The sequence below is a fragment of the Protopterus annectens genome, chromosome 12.part0 (genome assembly GCF_019279795.1).
Source record: "Protopterus annectens isolate FY-2018-M chromosome 12.part0, PAN1.0, whole genome shotgun sequence".
NCBI classification, from domain to species: Eukaryota; Metazoa; Chordata; order Ceratodontiformes; family Protopteridae; genus Protopterus; species Protopterus annectens.
Window position 1 is genome coordinate 605820018 of NC_056746.1, and position 18698 is coordinate 605838715.

The 18698-nt window shown below is 39.7% G+C and overlaps 1 protein-coding gene across 1 annotated transcript in view; it reads right to left on the minus strand.

Annotated features, from left to right (window-relative positions):
- The window catches only part of MEIOB (meiosis specific with OB-fold), a 1518339-nt gene that overhangs the window by 1410397 nt on the left and 89244 nt on the right, over window positions 1-18698 (minus strand). The window contains exon 2 of the mRNA XM_044088948.1: window positions 1791-1848. Within this exon, the coding sequence (XP_043944883.1) occupies window positions 1791-1848 (58 nt within the window). The remainder of the gene's footprint in view (window positions 1-1790; window positions 1849-18698) is intronic.

Here is an 18698-nt window from a genome sequence, read left to right on the forward strand (position 1 = left end):
CTCCGGCTCCGAGGAGCCACGAGACTTCCCACGTGCCAAGGAGGATGGCTGAAAGGCTGATGTGGGAGCTGAACACACCTGTGCCGAAGCCCCAAGAGGAACAGTCGGATCCGACTAGGGTCCAATCTGACTCTCCTACCCGGACCCGACGAGGGAGTGTTGGCTCCCAGACCCCTCGAGAGAAGACAGCATCGAAGAGGTCAGAGCAGAAGCTGGGGCCGAGACACCAGTTGTGGTTTTCGGACCTGACGGTTCCACTGCAAGGACATCCAGGTGCTCCGGCTGAGAGCTTGTCCAAGTCAGAGGAGGAACAGAAGACAAGACAGGTACAGGCGTTGGCTCCACTTCTATCTGGGCTGGACTTGACAGAATTTTGGCTAAGGCCGGTGTTCGAAGCAACCTCTTGACCACCCACTCCATATTGACATCCAAGAGACTCCTGGAGGATCAAGAGGAGAAAGTGGAGGATTTATGGCTACCAGCCACCAATTGCAAAAGGAGTGACTGGGGTACTGAGTAGACCGGTTCCAGAGTCGGGGATCGGCTCTTTTTTTGGCTCCGAGTCAGCTCCAACAGAGCTGGTGGAGTCGATCGAGTTGTTGTCTTCTCGGGCCAGAGACCTTCGGGTCTGAATTTGAATGTTTCTCAGGCTTCTTGGTCGGCTCAGAAGCCGGAGCCGAAGAAGAAGATTTTCTTAAAGACTTCTCTGATGAGAATTTAGAGGGCTGATTCCCTTCAACAGTCACATCAAATGGTCCCTAAAGCAAACCTCTTACAATGAGCTTATTTTTAAGTTCCTGCTGGACCCTGGAACTGAATCCATGGCAGATGGAGCAGGAGTCCTGCAGATGGATTGGACCTAAGCAATATACACAGCTAGTGTGGCTGTCAGTATGCGACATGTTCTGTGTCCACAAGCCACACTTTTTAAAGGCAGACTGTTTGGCTTCCTTACCAGTATCTTTAGACATCTTGCACTAGTTAGTCAACAAAACGGAAAATATATATCACAGCAGTACACCTACCAATCAATACACAGAAAGGCAGAAGAAAAAACACAATTATTACAAAACAACAAAAAGTTTTTTTTGTTTTTTTTTTTTTTTAAACAGGAGAAAAGAACCAAGAAAAAATGCTAGAGGAGAGGTCTCTAATTTAAAGGACGGTCTCCTCTAGCCAGTGTAGACATGTCTAACTGAAATGACAAAAGCTCAAGAAAAGGTAGTAGAAAAGGGGAAGGGAGCCCTCTAACTGAAATGGGGCTAAAACAAAGGGGACAAAGAACGAACCCTTTAAGTTAAACAGATTTGTTCAGGACAAACGTAAAGCTAGACAGAATAGGGATAAAGGAGACCTACGAACGACGACGGCCCACACAACAATGATATAACCAGCGGCAACACAAAAGGGAACACTAAGTACCAACAAACTGCTCTACACTAAACTAGAGAAATTAAAGATTATTACGCTAAGAAGATAGCAAAAATGTATAGTCAAAAAGGTAAATAAAACAAAGACTTAGCCTGAGTCAGTGAAAAACAATCCCAAACCAGTAAAGCGGCAAACTAGATCTGGGGTACTGTTGCTAGGCATCATGGGATATGGTATAGCCTTGACCCAGTGAAAGTTCTTGAGCTTTAGTATTATCCAAACCCAACCATCAACAATGAAGGTGAGATAGGACAACATGACATTTTATGTTTATGGAGAACATTCAGACATTTAACTATAGATAGTTTAAGGCAGTTATTGAATCATAATTTAGTAATGATAAAACAGCTATACTCAACTTTTTCGATCTGGAAAACCTCTGGCATCAGTCTTTCCAATTATCACTCCTTTCACACTCTAATAAACAGAGAAAAAAATAACAGCAAAACAATATGAAATCAAACATATTATTCTGATATAAACAATATCACAAAATACATGCTAACAGTGATAAATTATGGTTGTGTTGGTCAATTCTGAAGCAGTTGCAGAGTGTGAAATTGCATCATTTTTAAATGAGTTCACTGCACATGAAATTCCCTTTTCTATAAAGTGCCTTGACCTAGGCATTCATCAAACTAGTTAAGAATATTCAGGGTACAAAACAATTGCAAGGGAAGATATGAGTGAGCCTATACAAATGCAGAATTCAGACTGTACTTTTCTGAAGTAGAAATAAAAAGCTGATGTCTGTGAACATGACATGGAACCCAACTCATCTTCCTGTCTACTAAAAATCACTTTCAACCTTCATGAGGACTAATATGTAGCATCTTAAATCATTATTTTGAGCTGTAATTTATACATTTCATTTAAACACATAAAATAAATGTCATAAATTCAAATAATATTTACTGTAAGTTTTTGATCCTCCACATTGGCTTTTTACAGACCTAAAAAGCACATTCAAATTTCCATATACTTACACATCACCAAAATGGTAACAAAAAAATAAATATCTGATTCACTCTAATCAATACTCTTTAAAACAAGTTCCTTGAAAGAACCACCTATACTGACAAGTTTCTAATACACATATTTAGTTTACGTAAAACTTATTAATTCATTCCTGGTTCAATGCATAGGTTCATAAGGTCATAGGTGTCTACTAGGCTAATGGCCCTGGAGCCTTTACAAGCCTAGCCCATAGGATTACCCTGGTATCGTGCCACCCAACCTTACTTCCCAGTGCCTCTGTTGAGTAAAGCCACTGGAATAATCCCTGGGATGAATTTTCTATTTCCCATCCACTCATCAGGATTTCTCTTGAAGAGGGCCAGTGAGGTGCTCTGCTTGACATGTAGGGGAAGTCTATTCCATAGCACGGGCAGTCTCTAGGTTATAAACCCATCCCTCCAGCATGTTCTGTTGATTGTGGTAATGAGGTTGAAGTCTCTGAAGCATGTGGTGTGGAGGGATTGGGATTTCTTTAGATGTAGCATTTCTAACAGGGCTGGGTCAGACATGGCTTTGTAAGTCAAGCAGAGATTGCCACTAAGTAGGCAATATGAGACAGAGAATAGTTGGGAGTTTTTTGAGTCTGTCCATATATGACAAATGTTTAAGGCCTAGGATCCTCTTTGCGAGGTACTTTTGCAGCCTCTCCATTTGCTGCAGGTGTTTAGTGAGGTACATCCCAAATGGGGCATTGTATTCAATGACTGGCCTAATAAGGGAAGAGTAGAGGAAGACAATGACCTCTTTCTTCCTTGATGTAAAACCCTTAGTAATGAGATGTGCCACACAGAAGGACTCTCTGACCACAGTGGCAATGTGTTGGTCAGAAGAGAGGTTGCTGTCAACCTGTGTTCCCAGATCTCTTATAACGCCTTCTGTGTTCGGTGGACTACAACTGATGTGGTAATTCATGGGAACCTTTTCCCAAAGGGGATGACTACACATTTTTTGGCATTGAGCTTAAGGCCATGGTTCTGACACCAGTTGTTGGTCTCAGTGAGGCCTTTCTGTAGGATGTCAGCATAATTTGGGGAGTTAATAATAGCTCCCAACTTGCAATCATCTGCGAACTTTGTCAGCCAGAGTCCCTACGTGTTGGGCTGGACTTCAGAGAAGTAGATACCAAACAGGAGAGGACCCAGGACCGAACACTGTCAGACTCCACTTGTGACTGGTCGGCAGTCTGACTTGGAGTCAGCTACTTTAACACTGTGGGCTCTACCTGTGAGCCAGTCTGCAACCCACCTAGTGATATAGTGTTTGATGCCTAGCTTGGTGGGTTTTTCTATAAATCCTGAGTGGGGAATGGTAACAAAGGCCTTGGTGAGATCAAGGTAGGCTGTATGAACCACCTTGCCTTCATCCACAGCTCTGGTGACTGACTCAAAGAAGTTGACCAAGTTGAGCAGGCATGATCTACCCTTCACAAAACCAAACTGTGTGGGAACCAGAGATTGGAGATTCCCTATAGCCTTGTTTATTATTACTACTTTTTAATAACCCAAACATTTCCAGAGGTAGCCATCTTTAAATGTCCATATACCAGAATAATATACAAAAACAGAAATAGATTTTCATTAATATTAATTTTCTGCCAAGCAGTTTGGAACTGCACAGGGAGAATAGCAGACAAGTGATCACATGCAACATTTAAACTTGCAAATGTTTAGATTAGCTTCTTCATTCTGTTGTAAATATGATGCAAATAAACAAGCATCCCTTTTTACAGTCTTGTTTTAAGTTTACTCTTTCAATGTGTCAAAACTGTTGACAACAGTAAAAGTGTTTCAGCTTTTCCCGGTTAGGGGTCGGCACAGCAGATCTCTGGTCCGCTTATGATTGGCAGTAGATTTTTACAATGTCAAGTTGCCAGCCTGACACCCAATCTTCAGAGATGGCACACACGCATTCACACACCTACCTGCATGTCTTTTTAACGTTCCGTTGCTCGCAGGGAGAACATGCAGACTCCACACATAAGGCACTCCAGCCAAGAATCGAAGCGAAGAGCCTCTTGCTATGAGGTGAAAATGCTAACCACTGCACCACCATGGCCCTCAAAACTGTTGACAACAGTAAACTTCAAAATTATCTAACTCATTCAATCTAATGGATCCCTGGATATTTAAAATTCAGATATCACTAGGTACATCTTGAACATTTTGACAAGAATCAGCTTATAACTCCACAATTTCAAAACACATATTTATGTTTCTAAGCCATTTATTAGCATTATGAATACAGTGAATATTATTTTTTGTAAACAACTCACAGAAATCAGCTACACACGTGCTGCCAAAAGCATTCTGTTCATCTGAGATTAAGCATGTGATTTAAGTTATTTGGTAGTAAAATATTTAGACCAATACAGTACATCATTTAATATCACTCTAGCTACACTAAAGTTTTGCAATTACTGATGTAAATGTGAAGAGTCAATATTTTACATTCTAAGAGATGTCACTATGAGTGAATACATGGAAAGCTTACAATAATTAAACTTTATAACTTACACGGATTGGATTAGAAAAACACCGATATATAGACGTCTAATACAGTACATTTATTTATTTTTATTTATTTTATTTTACATTTGTTTACCTGGGATGTCCGACTGTGCCAGTGGCCCTTTTTCAGAGGAGGCCCGGGGAGAAAAGCTCCATTGCAAAAACACATTAAAAACAATACAAGAAATCAATAACAATCAAAACTATATAACTTTGGTAAATATAGGTAGTAAACAGTTTATAAATAAAAAATAAAAAACTGAGAGAGTAACATAAAGTGGTAAAAAAAGAAAGCTAACAAACAGGTTCCTATGAGTACAACAAAAGCACATTATGTCGAATGCATTTTCATCAACACATTTAGAGCGAACAGGCAAAACAGAGAAGCAGCTGTTCAGCGAATTCTTTCCCTGGGAAAGAAGTCGCTTGACCGCTTTGTTGTTTTGCCGTGTTCTGAAGTGTAGTGTGGTCCCTTGTCCGGTATAGCTCCCGAGCGTGATTGTGCAACAGTTACTGACCTTAGGGTTAGGGTGCGGGTTAAGGTAAGTGCATATGTATGAAAGTGTTTACTGTTTTATATTTTGTGTTAGATGTATGGTTGAGTTATGTGTGTATGTGTTTTCAGTTGTTTACTTTTGTTTTGGGGGTAGAATTAGGGTTAAGGTAAGTGTGTATGTGTTTGGAGCTGTTTATGTAAATGTGCGAGAGTTACTGACCTTAGGGTTAGGGTGCAGGTTAAGGTAAGTGCATATGGTTTAAAATGTTTACTGTTTTTTTTTCGTTAAATGTATGGTTGGGTTATGTGCATATGTGTATTTAGTTGTTTACTGGTTTTTGGGGGGGTATAATTAGGATTGGGTATGTGTGTATGTGTTTGGAAGTGTGGAATGTTTTTTTTTTTTTTTTGTGGGGGTTGGAACAGCGATTTCTTTCCCTAGGAAAGAAATCACTGTTCTGTGGATTCGACATTTTCAGCTTTTGCTGAAAATGTGTCGATGTAGAATCATTTGCTGTTTTTAGCGTTCGATGTTGCAATATAGACCCCAAATAAACTAGCATGAAATAGCTTGTGCCATCATAGAGAAATGACTGATCAGTAGAACAGTATCATGGTTTTGGTAGTAAATATTCATGAGATACATGTATGGTATATGAACAAGAATATGGCTGATTGTTGCTATGCTACTGTTACTTGTTCTAACCAGTGATAGCTAAGGCAATACTGAGGTGAAGTACATGAAGTTGGGAATATGATGAAACTGTAGGAAGCTTGAGATAGGTAGATAAAAACAGGAGCAGTAGTGAGCTTGTGATACGTAGAGCAAAACTGGACATACATACTGAAAGCTTGGTGTAGTTAGATGAAGTAGAAATATTTACCCTTTTATTCCTTTCACTGATGTATATATTTTTATTATTTGCATCACATTTGTCTTGAGTGGACGTGCAACATAAAAGTGTAAAACTGATGTATTTTTCTGTAGGACGTTGGGTCCTTAAACAAAAGCAAAATCAGAATAACATTTCTTTGTTTCACTGCTGTCCTTAAAAGATAAAGGTGAATTAATCCTTTTCCCCTTTTTCCCACCAATAAAGAAGGTACAGTTGTGTAAGTTGCACTTGCCATAACAATGGATGTTAAAATTCATCACTACTGCAGTTGCCTTTGGCTGTTTAGATTGTATCCTGCGCAGGATACAACAACTAGCCAGTCTTCAGAAAGCTCTAGCTCCCTTCCACGCCTACACTTTGACTGCTGATTAGCTAGCTCCTTGGAGGGAAATCAACATTCCAAGCGTAGACAATTTCAGGACTTTCTTGCCTAAACAAAAAGAGAAAGTTTACTCTTTCTGAAACCCGAAAAAGCTATAAACATATAACATTTTATCTCGACTAACTATATACAGTAGAAGGGTGATGGAGGGTGGGTGTGGCTACTATAAATGTGTCCATCTACTGTAATGATAACGTACACAACTGCAGTGTGTTCATTATTCTCTCCGCTGCAGTAGGCTTTGGCAATGTGGATCAATTATCAAAGCTTATCCAACCTGGAAGGAAGAAGGATAAGGGTCCAGGACCCCCTGAAGTATGGTCCTAGAAAAGCCTATCCTGGACTCTAGAAAAGGAATCCAGTATATAATGCTTTGTAAAAGTATGTCCATAGAAGCTCATTGCTGCCTCAATGATGTTCCTACAGTCTAATCCTTTCCAATATGCCATCAAAGAAAAAAAGAACGTCCCTTAATCCTGCCTGGAAATGCTTTACTATGGCAGACATAACAAGAAACTATAAGAAGTAAACAACGAGTATTATGTGAATTGACACACTTTGTCCTCGTACAGTCCATACTAAAAATTCCACAACTGTATAACTTTCCCAAAGGACTTAGTACTGACAAGATAATGCCCTAGTTGCAAAATCATAACCAATGTATATAGAATCTATTCTCCCAGTCCCTGAAATTCTGAGCAGAACGGACAGATATATGGCTAGATCTGAAGTACACTGAAAGTAGCAAAGGCATATATGGAGGAATATTTCTACAAGTAATCCTCTATGAACAGAAAAGCAAAAGGGTTAACCTGCCATGACCAACTGCAACCTCAATACTTTCTTACAGATGTCAGAGCAATAAATCAGTTAGTTTACCAAAAGAATCAATAAAAAATAAACAGAATAGCTGGTTCAAACATAGATAGAAAGAACTTTCCCCAACAAAAAAAATGAAGATCCCAGTTAAGTATAATCTGAATAACAGATTACCTTACATATCAAAAAAAAAAAAAAAAATAGCACAGCTTGAACAAAGTCTGAAAAGAAAAGAAGATCCATGGGCAGAAGTGTGGAAAATGGCTGATAAATACCCCTTACCAGAAAACTAAACATGTCATAAGATAGTAACTCATACAAATGTTTGAGAACCAAAGCTAAAAATTCTAGCTAGGACCTTGGTTATAAGTGAGACACCAACCAGAATATCTTCTCCACTGGTTAACATAAAATATCCTAGTAGCAGGATTTTTTCCCTTTTTTAGTACCTGCTGCACGTCCTCATGAAAAATGTGCTTGAAAGGTATTACAACTGAATCATCCAGGCGGTCAGTTGATGTTGATCGAGACTGGGGTGTATCAAACTCCTTCTGCCTTATATGAACAGATCCAAGCTGTGAGGAAGTGTGTGGAAATTACCCATGGGCAATAAAATAATAAGGGAGAACCAACGCCACCTGGGCCAGAAGGGAGTCACCACAATAATGTCTGTGCAGTCCTTCTGAACCTTCATAATGTGGAAATATATACAGTAACACTCCTGAACACAAGAATGAAAATACATCTGTTTTCCATACCTGCCTGCAGGGAGTCCTGGTATAGAATTAACTTAGTTGTTTGTTTTGAAAGGAGACAAACAGATCTATTTGAGGTGTCCCCCAAAACTGGATCCATTCCTGGAAGACCCCCCATTGATCAATTTCCATTTGTGAGGGTCTATCCAGGTTCTGCCCAGCTTGTCTGTCACTACTTTTTGATCTGATGGTATGTAAGATGCTTGGAGGGTTATACAGTGCTGTAAAGCTAACTCCCAACCTACCACAGACAACCTTTACAGGGTTTAGGACCTGTGTTATTGTCTGCAATCACACATATTATCTCCAGGGACCACAGGAGGTAGCTTCTCATTAACAATCATGTAATTTGGTTTGTCTGAATGTCCCTCATGCCTTGCACCTTTACCCCCATAGAAACTGCTCACTAAGCAAAAAATAAAGTAGACTAAGTATACTTACCATAACACTAGCTGTTTGAATGATCACCACAGAAGTAATCTTAGCTATCCGGATTATACCTTCACAAAGATACAAGAGCCACTGCCTAGACACTGTAAGGACTTACTGAGTTTAATTCTGGTGGCTGCCAAAAAAAAGCAATTGTTATAAAATGGAAATCAAAGCCTAAATCAACCATACTAGAAGTAGTGAATAAAGTAACAGAAATAAAATAACTGGAAAAGGGATCTTTGGAAAAGGATAGCAGCAAATTACATAGAAAAAATAGGAATTGTGGGAACAATATATGCAGAATAATGTCTTGGAGGAGGAATGAGGTTCAAGGGAATGCTGGAATTGAATGACCTTTGCAATGTTCAATTGACAATGACTGTAGAAAAGATTATATGTGTTGTACAACGTTTGCAACTGAAAACATATCAGTATGGTTAGTTTTCATTTAATTAAATATATGATAAACTATGTCATAAGTGATAATTCAATAAAGATGTTTTCTGTTTAAAGAAAAAGGATATAACAACGTCCAGCTTCCTAAGCTTCAGGGCACCTTCCACAGAACTAAACCATCATTTAGATTGAGCTAAGTTGACTAAAAAGACAGGTTTGGGCCCCAAGCTCTTCACAACTTTCCTGCCAACAGGAATAGGGAGGATGAGACAGGAAATGACAATGCTTAAAACTACAAAAAAATTATTCACACCCTGGCATAGCAACACAAAAAAAAAAAAAAAAATCAGTATGAAGGGAAGGAGTGCTACTGCAGCAGTGATCATTTGAACACCTATTTCTATAGTAAGTTAAATACATACATACAAATATTTCAAGCATTGGCATTAATGCCCTTCTAGCTTGCCAATATACCAAAACACTTGTTCCCACAATAAGTGTCCATGGTGTTCTTAAAAATAGCTACACTAGTACTTACTTTAATGTAATTTGGTAGTCTGTTCCATGCATCAGCTACTTTGTCAGATAAACAATTAGTACACTTCTCATTCCTATAGAATCTTTTTTAATTTCTCCAAGTCATTTGGATTTCTAATACCATGACGGGAATGGAGACCATTCCTAATTCAAAGTACAATTAAAGTTCATGAAATTAGTATTGTTTCAATCATGTCAGCCAAAAGTGCTCTTTGCAGCACCCACAATGTGCCCATTAATGACTCCTTCTGCAATTCGTACAAGGTTACATGGATTGGTAATATATCTAAATACAACTGTAGATTCTTTTTTATAAGACCCGTTGCTCCTACTCCTATTGGAACTGTCTGGGTATCTTTCTCCAACGCTGCTCTCATTTCTGCCTGCAGATCCTGATATTTTATGACTTTGTGTCTCTCTGTACGCAGTACACTGTAGTCACTGGGTGTAGTGATTTCAATGATCAATGCTACTTTTGTCTTTCTTTCATGGACTACTATATCCGGTTTTCTAGCATCAATCTTTTGAACTGTTGGTAATGGGTGATCCCATATGATATAAACTTCATTTTCTATACTGCTTTGTGGCTCATGTTTCCAGTGTTTTTCAGCCACTTCAGTACCATAATGTTTGCATAATCCCTAGTGAAACAGTATTGCCACATTATTATGCCTTTCAACATACAGTCCTTCTGCCATTAGTATATCACAACCAGCAAGGATGTGTGTGTGACTGTTTCCAATTCGGTTTTACACAACCTTCATTTGACTGTTTCTCCCACATGTTCAATGGACTTTGCAAACCAGCGTGGATATAGCCTACTAACTTGGGCCACTAATATTAACTTTTCATCTCTTGGTTTGAATTCTCCTCTCCTTAACCATTCCTGCGTCGTTCCAAATCAACATGAGGTTCTTCCAGAAGTTTTCTATACCTGCAACTATATTTATGCATTTTCCACATTTCTTGCCTTCACATCTGGTTCTTCATCTTATATTCTTTCTTTTGTTTTTTGGCTCATTCAGTTGCTGCCTGATTTTTATCTACTTCTGGTTTGATTTTCTTGACGCCGATTCTTATTCTGCTAGATTAAGCAGAGAAGTTATCTTAGATGTATTCTCCTCACGTTTCAAAACTTTTACTACATTTGGGTCTTCTGAGGTCAACAGATATGTGTGGAGTCCCACGATTGCAGATCTATACATGTAATCAATTTCAAGGAGGCCCAGCCCTCCTTTGGAACGGGGAATATATAATCTTGGTATACACTCACTTTTATAAATCATTTGGTGAGCATGAAGCATCCTTCTTGTTTTCCTATCTAATCTATCCAATACGTTTTGGGGCCAGTCAATCACACCAAAACTGTAAGTTACGACAGGAAGAGCAAATTGGTTTATAGCTTAGATTTTGTTCCTAGATGTCAATGCTATTTCAGGATTAATTCAAATTTTCTAAAGTATTCCTTACTAAGTTTTATATGCATTTGTTCGTGTCTTATTGTTGATCCTTCATCAATTCCCAAATATTTATACACTCTCTTGCTCAAGTTTATTTATATCACATTCTTGTCCCAAACTGATATTTTACTGGTGCTGCAGTTTTCTTGCTTTAAAGGTTGCTTTTGCACATTTATCAAGACCAAATGACATTCTTATATCATCTGAAAAAGTTTTGACAACCTGCAGTTGTGCTTTCAGTTCCTCAACTGATGAACTATACAGTTTTAAATCATCGACAGAGAAGATGAGAAGTCTTTATACTTTGTTGTTTTCTATGAACCAAATTATAGCCATGACCTGTAAACAGCTTAATGGGTTAAGAGCAAGGCAGAATAGCAATGGTGACAAAGAGTCACCCTGGAATATCCCGCTTTGAATTTTTATCCCTGGGATAATAATCTGTCCTTTATCATGGATTAATTGCAAAGTGGTCTACCACTGTTTCATGGTCACTGTAATGTAGTCAATCAGTGTAGGGTGTACCTTATACATTTTTAAGCACTCTTTTATCCATGAATGTGGGATACTATCAAATGCTTTTTTTGTAGTCAATCCATGCCATACTTAAGATTCTTCCTTTTTTTACAGTTCTCCTGTCTGACTTTAACAATAAATGATTCTTTGTTCCATATGACTTTCTTTTATTGCCCTTTTGTTCTATTGTCATAATTGTTTTCTTCTAAATGACTATAAAGTCTGTCAGCATAAATTCCCGTGTATAGTTTATACATCATTAGAAGGCAAGTTATTGGTCTATAATTTTAAGGGTAGCTTGCAGGTTCACTCTAAAGTAGGAACATTGTTTTGCCTATTGTTAGCCAGGTTGGTGTCTATTTGTGGTGTGCATATAAATAGTTCTTACTTATGGCTAAATTTTCATGCAAAGATCTTAATACTTTTAACCAAAAATTACATACTGCATCTGGAACTGGGGTTTTCCAATTAGAGGCTTTTCTTAACTTTGTTTCAATCTCTCTGGTTGTTACTTCATCCCAATTCATATCTTGCACCTTCAAACTTCTTATTCTTTCTTTAACTTCTTCTATCCATTTAGCATCTTTGTTATGTTCCACGGGATCTTTATAGATACTTCACCAATATGTATCTATTTCCTCTTTTTTGGAGGTCTTTCATTTCCTTTTACCTTGTTTCCCAATTCTCTATAAAACGTTTTTGGGTCATCAATAAATTGCTTATTTTGTATTTTCCTTTATATTTATCTGTGTATCTTCTAAGTGTTTCTGCCTGTGCTGATATATTTAGTTTATTTGCAATAGTGCATGGTAGAGCCTGGTCTGTTCTAATACTGCGCATTGCTTTTATCATATCTATCTTTCTTAGTATTTTTGTTGATCTGTTCCCTCTTCTATATCCTCTAACAGTAACACTTCTCATCGTAATTGCTTTATAGTTTTCTCTATTTGATATTTCCATGATGGTATTCAATTTCTTCCCTTCCTTTCCCACACTACCCTGTGTTCTTGTGGTAGAACTTTATCAGTTGTTAATTTAGCAGCACAGTAATATATCCTGTTTACTTCTGTTATATCGCATGGATCTCTATGGACAGTCCTAATTACTGCATTCATTTGTTTTATCAGACTTCTTTCTTTTTGGGTTTTATTGACCTTCTGCAGTCTATTTCTCTCATTTATCTTAATGTATCTATCCATGTCTATTAAATCAAGCAACTCTTCTCTTAGCTCATTTTCTTCCAAACTGAGGGCACATCCCTTGTTTTCCATTTCCTGTGAGCATTCTATAGAAAGTTCCACACTACCTTCCTGTGGCACCTTCTCTTCAATTTAATTCTGTACCATCCGTTGCTCTGTCATATGGGAACTCACTGGCCTATCACTCATCTACATTGACTGCATCACAGTTTTTACAGTTTTCTGTTCCTTTCCTTGCTGTCTAGCTTCAGGTGAACGTTTATACTAGTTTCCTGTGGAATACTCCAAAATATCTTGATATGGCACCTGACCAATTGCTTCCTGTTCCACTGTTTTCCCCTTAATGTGGATATCCATTGCTCTTTCCTAATGTGGTGCTTTTCGCATTTGATTTTCTACACTGAATCCTTCACTTTAATTTACTCCATAACCTCATTTTCTATTTCTTTAACTTCTCCATTACTAACCTCCTTTTCTACTTTTCCTCTTTGTCTTCTTATTTTTGTATTGTAAAGTTTTCCATGTCCGGATTCCTTTGCCTGTATTTCTCTTCAATCATCTTTGGTGCTGCTCTTTTTGTATTGGTTAGTTTTGCTTTCTCTTTTGCATGAATATTACACCATATTAAATATCTTTTTCTTTCCCATGTCCATATTTCTTCTTCAGATGTCTCCTGATGTTCCTGTTTCTCCTTACTAAGGGGGCTCATTCCATCATGCTGTGATGTCACCTGTTTTAGGCCTTCTACACCAAATCCTTCACTTCGTAGCCACGCCATAACTTCAACTTCTATTTTTTTTAACTTCTGCTTTACTAATCTTCTTTTCTACATTCCATCCTTACTGGTGATGACACGAGGAATGAAACAATAACCAAACTTCTTTAGCGTATTACGTATTTTCACCACTTTCGTCTTGCGACTTCTTCAGAACTAAAATCAGCACTTAAAAACTTCCATACTTATATACATACTCATTAACACTTCATTACATCACACCATTAACCAATTTCCATTTAAAGTGCCTCAGTGAAATTTAAAATTTTAAGCCTGTTAAAACATTATTTATTTACATACAATTTTGTACATTTCAAAAAATATTTGATATTAATAACTTCATTCAGTCCTGGTGTTTTACCTTCCTGAAGTTGTATCTGCCACCAGGTTTCTCTTTGTTCTAAAAAATTCTTAAAATCACCACCCCTTGCATCTAGCTTAACTATTTCTAAGACTGAAAAAATAAATTTTGTATATGTCCTGCACTCAAATGTGTGCCTATATAAAGTGCTTTTTTGATCTCTATTTTTGATATTATAATAATGCTCTCTCATCCTTTCATATAATGATCTAGTAGTCATTCCTACATAAAAACTACAACATCCACTGCACAAACAAACATATACCACCCCTTTTGTTTTACAGGTGGCATGTCCTGGTACTTTTATAGTGCTGGGATAGCTTAATATATTAATAAATGGACTTTCTAATATATATCTGTAGTACCTGCAGCAGCCACATTTGTACATACCTTGCTTTTTCTGAGTGTACAGAAAATTTGGTGTATACTTAGTCTAATCCCTTTTAAACATTTTTTTTCAAATTATAATTATTAATATAAACAAAAAAAGAAGTTATGTTCTTACCATAGCGTTCCATGTTTGTTGTCCTTCATCTCACCTTCCTTCTTGCTGTTTGGGTTCGGAGCCAAACTCTGCTCTGACTCAGCCACATACTATAGCTTGAAAAAGTCTTTACTGGCTCCAGGCTAACCCCTATGCCAACATTCCTAGCGGTAGCTACCCATATCTCGTTTGTGATAACCAACCACTAGACAAAGCAGATAAAAAATTCAATTTACCAAAGGTTACCATAGCAGATAATCCCCTTGTAACAGGAAGGAGGCATAAGGGAGGGCACAACGACTATATCTAAGCAGCTGGAGTGACAGCAGAAACTCAGCCAGTGTAGCCAAAAAAAAAGGAAATCCTCTCAGTAATCCAGAAAGGGGGAAGGAGGGAGGGACGCAAGACGGAAGGTGAGATGAAGGACAACAAACATGGAACGTTATGGTAAGAACATAACTTCTTTAGGTTACATTGTCCCTATCTCGCCTTCCTTCTTGCTGTTTGGGACAGAGTCCCCAGCACCTAAATCCTGGGTGGCTCACTGGAAAAAACTCTTCAGGACCGTGGAACCAAAGGATGCCCTGTTCTGGGTGGCCACATCCACTTTGTAATGAGTAATGAAGGTATGGGGGTTAGCCCATGTTGCTGCCGCACAGATAGAATCTAAAGGTAGTCTAGCTTGAAAAGCGATACAGGTAGGCAAAGACCTAGTTGAGTGTCTTCTAATCTTTCCTGGAATTTTCATGTTTCATGACTCATAAATATATGTGATGGTGTTCGAAAGCCACTTTGACAAGGTTATTTTTGAAACCTGAGAACCTTGCTTCTTCTCTGAAAAGGATATAAATAATTAGTCTGATTTTTCTAATGTCCTTGGTTCTATGTAAATAAAAGCAAAGCTGCCTATGAACATCCAATTGATGGAGCTTATACTCTGCTTTGTTGCCATAATTGGATAAGAAAACAGGAAGTTCAATGGACTGATTCAAATTGTACTCTGAACATACTTTTGGCAAAAAGGAAGGATTAGTTTTGAGAGAGACTCTTTCTTTGTGGAAAATTAAATAAGGAGGGCAAATGGAAAGAGCCTGTAACTCTGAAACCCGCCTGGCTGATGTAATGGCAATCAAGAAAAGGGTTTTCCACGACAAAAACTTCAGAGGACAAGAAGAAGCTGGCTCAAAGGGGGGAGAATTAGAGCTGCTAAAACTAAATTTAAATCCCATGGAGGGGGTGGTTCTCTTATTGGGGGTCTTAATAGGGCAGTACCTCGTAAGAAGGTCTTGCAAAGTTTATGTGATATGACGTTAGAACCTAAACGTCCTACGTGAAAATTGGAAATGGCAGCCGGTTGCACCAAAATCGTAGCTGCAGCTGCTCCTTGTTCAAAGGTTTCAGCCAAAAAATCAAGAATCTTTGAAATAGGTGCAGTAAAGGGATCAATCTCATTCTTTTTTGCCCAATAAGAGAACATCTTCCATTTACTTGCATAAAGTTTCCTGGTAGTGGGTTTCTGAGAAGAAAACAAAACCGCAGGGGAGATTTCTGGAAGCCTGGCTAGGAATTGAAGTGGAGAAAACAAGCTGTCAGCTTGAGAGTTGGTATGGAAGGGTGGGGAGCTAGCGACTGATGTGTCAGGAGGTTTGGAACTGGGTCCAGAATCTAAGGCTCCTCTTGCAGGTGATGCCAAAGGAATGGAAACCATATCTGACGAGGCCAGTAAGGGGCAATAAGGATCAATTTGCAACCCAAAAATGTTGCTTTCTGAAGAACTTTGGGAATTAGAGGAAATGGGGAGAAGGTATAAAGCAGTCCCAGGGGTCAATCGAGAACAAGTGCATCCCTGGGTAACTGTCCCGGTGATTGGACTAGGGCGAAGTAGCTGCTGCATTTGTTGTTTAGGGGAGTGGCAAAGAGATCGCAACATGGCTGGCCCCATCTGGGAAAAATCAGATCCATAATTTCCTGTTTCAGGGACCACTCATGAGGCATAAGTATTGCCCCGCTGAGCTTGTCCGCTATCACGTTGGATTTCCCTAAGATGTGCATTGCGATCAAAAAACATTGGGAAGACATCGCCCATTGCCATACTCATAGGACCTCTCGACACAAGGGGTAAGACCTGGTTCTGCCCTGTCTGTTGATATACCACACAACTGACATATTGTCCGTCTGTATTGTTATAGTCCCTGAAGGAAGAGAGTCTTGAACTGCTTGCCTCATCTCCAGGGCACTAATGTGCAAATGGTACTCGTGTGGTTGCCAAGTCCCTTGAACAGTCTGTCCCAGATAATGCCTCCCCACCCCATCTGGGAAGCTTCCATGGTCACTCAGGCTGGGGAGGGTCAGGAACGGTCTGCCTAGGGTGATCTGGGGGGAGTAGAGCCACCACTGCAGATCCCTCCTGCAGGACTCTGTTATTAAAATCAGGTGTGACACTGATAGATCCTGAAATGACCACTGAGTGAAAACGCGCCACTGCAGAATTCTCATATGGAAGCGCACCATAGAGTCCAGAGTAATTGATGCCACCATAGAACCCAAGACCTTCTGTACGTACCTTGCCTGAATTCTCTTTTTTGTCATGAGTACTGAGACTTGTTGACAAATGGTAGCGACCCTTTCTTGAGGAAGCCTCGCTATCATGTCTCTTGCATTTAATTCTGCCCCTATAAATGTAATACACTGACAAGGCCACAAGGCAGATTTTTCGTAATTTATGGTGATGCATAGTTGTGCACAAGTGTGAATTGTGTGGTCCCATGCTTTTATCAGGTGATGCTCAGTGGTGGCAGTAAGGAGCCAGTTGTTTAGATACGGAAACACCTGGAATCCTAGACACCTCATGTGAGCCCTAACTACTGCCATGCATTTGGTGAACACCCTGGAGGCTGTGGTGAGACCAAAGGGCAGAGCTCTGAACTGATAATGACTGGTTCACAGCCGGAAGCATATATATCTCCTGGACCGCCTGTCCATTTTTATATGGTAGTACGCATCCTATTGATCTAATAGAGCACATCCAATTGTCCTGACCCAAAAAAGGGAGACTGGACTGCAGTGTCACCATCCACAACTTCGCTTTCCTGACTGATTTGTTTAGTCTGCTAAGATCCAAAATGGCCCTCCAGTCCCGTCTTTTTTGGAACTAAAAAGAACCTTGAGTAAGTTCCGGATTCGATTTGGTCTGCGGGGGACTTCCTGGATGGCTCTTTTTTGTAACAAACTTCATACTTCTAGGTTTGCCTGATCCCGAACAATGGGTGGAGCATCTGGGATCGATCGTTGTGCTCTTTTGGGGGGTGTTTGGGAGAAGGGAATTTTGTAACCCCTGGATATTATGAACTGTACCCATGCATCTTCTGTTATCATCTGCCAGGCATTTGGGTACAGTGATAATCTGCCCCTAACTGCCTCCAGAGGTGGACAGCCAGGCATCCCATCAGGAGTGCTGGAAGGGCCTAGCAGAGAAAATATCTCTGTTGCCCTGCTGCAGACCTCCCCTGCCGCGAGACCGGCGTCTCCCGTTATTATTTCCCCCTCTGCTCCTGGGGGAATTTTCTCCATGTGTGTCAGGCGAAGCTACCAGGGATTTCTGGAACCACATCTTACCACTCTTCTGACTTTTGGGGTAAGGTCTCGAAGGAGTGGAAAAATGTACTCCAATGGCAGAGAGAGTCTTGCCATCTCAGTCACACCTGGTAAGAGTATCTTTTACTTGAGGCCTGAACAAAGAAGAGCCATCAAAGGTGGCTTTTGTAAAGGAGGACTTGAAGGGCTCTGCAAACTGACATAGGCGCATCCAGGAGTGTCTCTGCAGAGCAACTCCTGTGCTTGCAGCCTCTCCTTTTGAAAGAAATGGTTTGTCTTCAGGGGCAGTTATACATTTATTGGGTCTCTGCGGAACTGGTTCCATGGTTTCTGGAGAGCTCCACGCCTTTCGACTCACTACAGCTAAAAGTGGGTCAAAAGGCAGAGACACCCAACAGGTGGAGGGTTGGGAACCAAAAGCGTCCAGGTACATGGACTCATCCTCAAAAGGAGCAAGGGACATCGTTACCTCTCTGTCTAAGGATTTCCAGGATGTTTGAAAAACAGACATCCTCAGAGGGGGACCATGGGGACCCTTCTGCCGCCTCCAAGTCTGTGTCTGAGATGACGGACTCAGGGGAGTCCAAATGCTTTCTCTTGCATTTTTTCTTCTGAGGGACCTCCTCTGAGGCATGATCAGG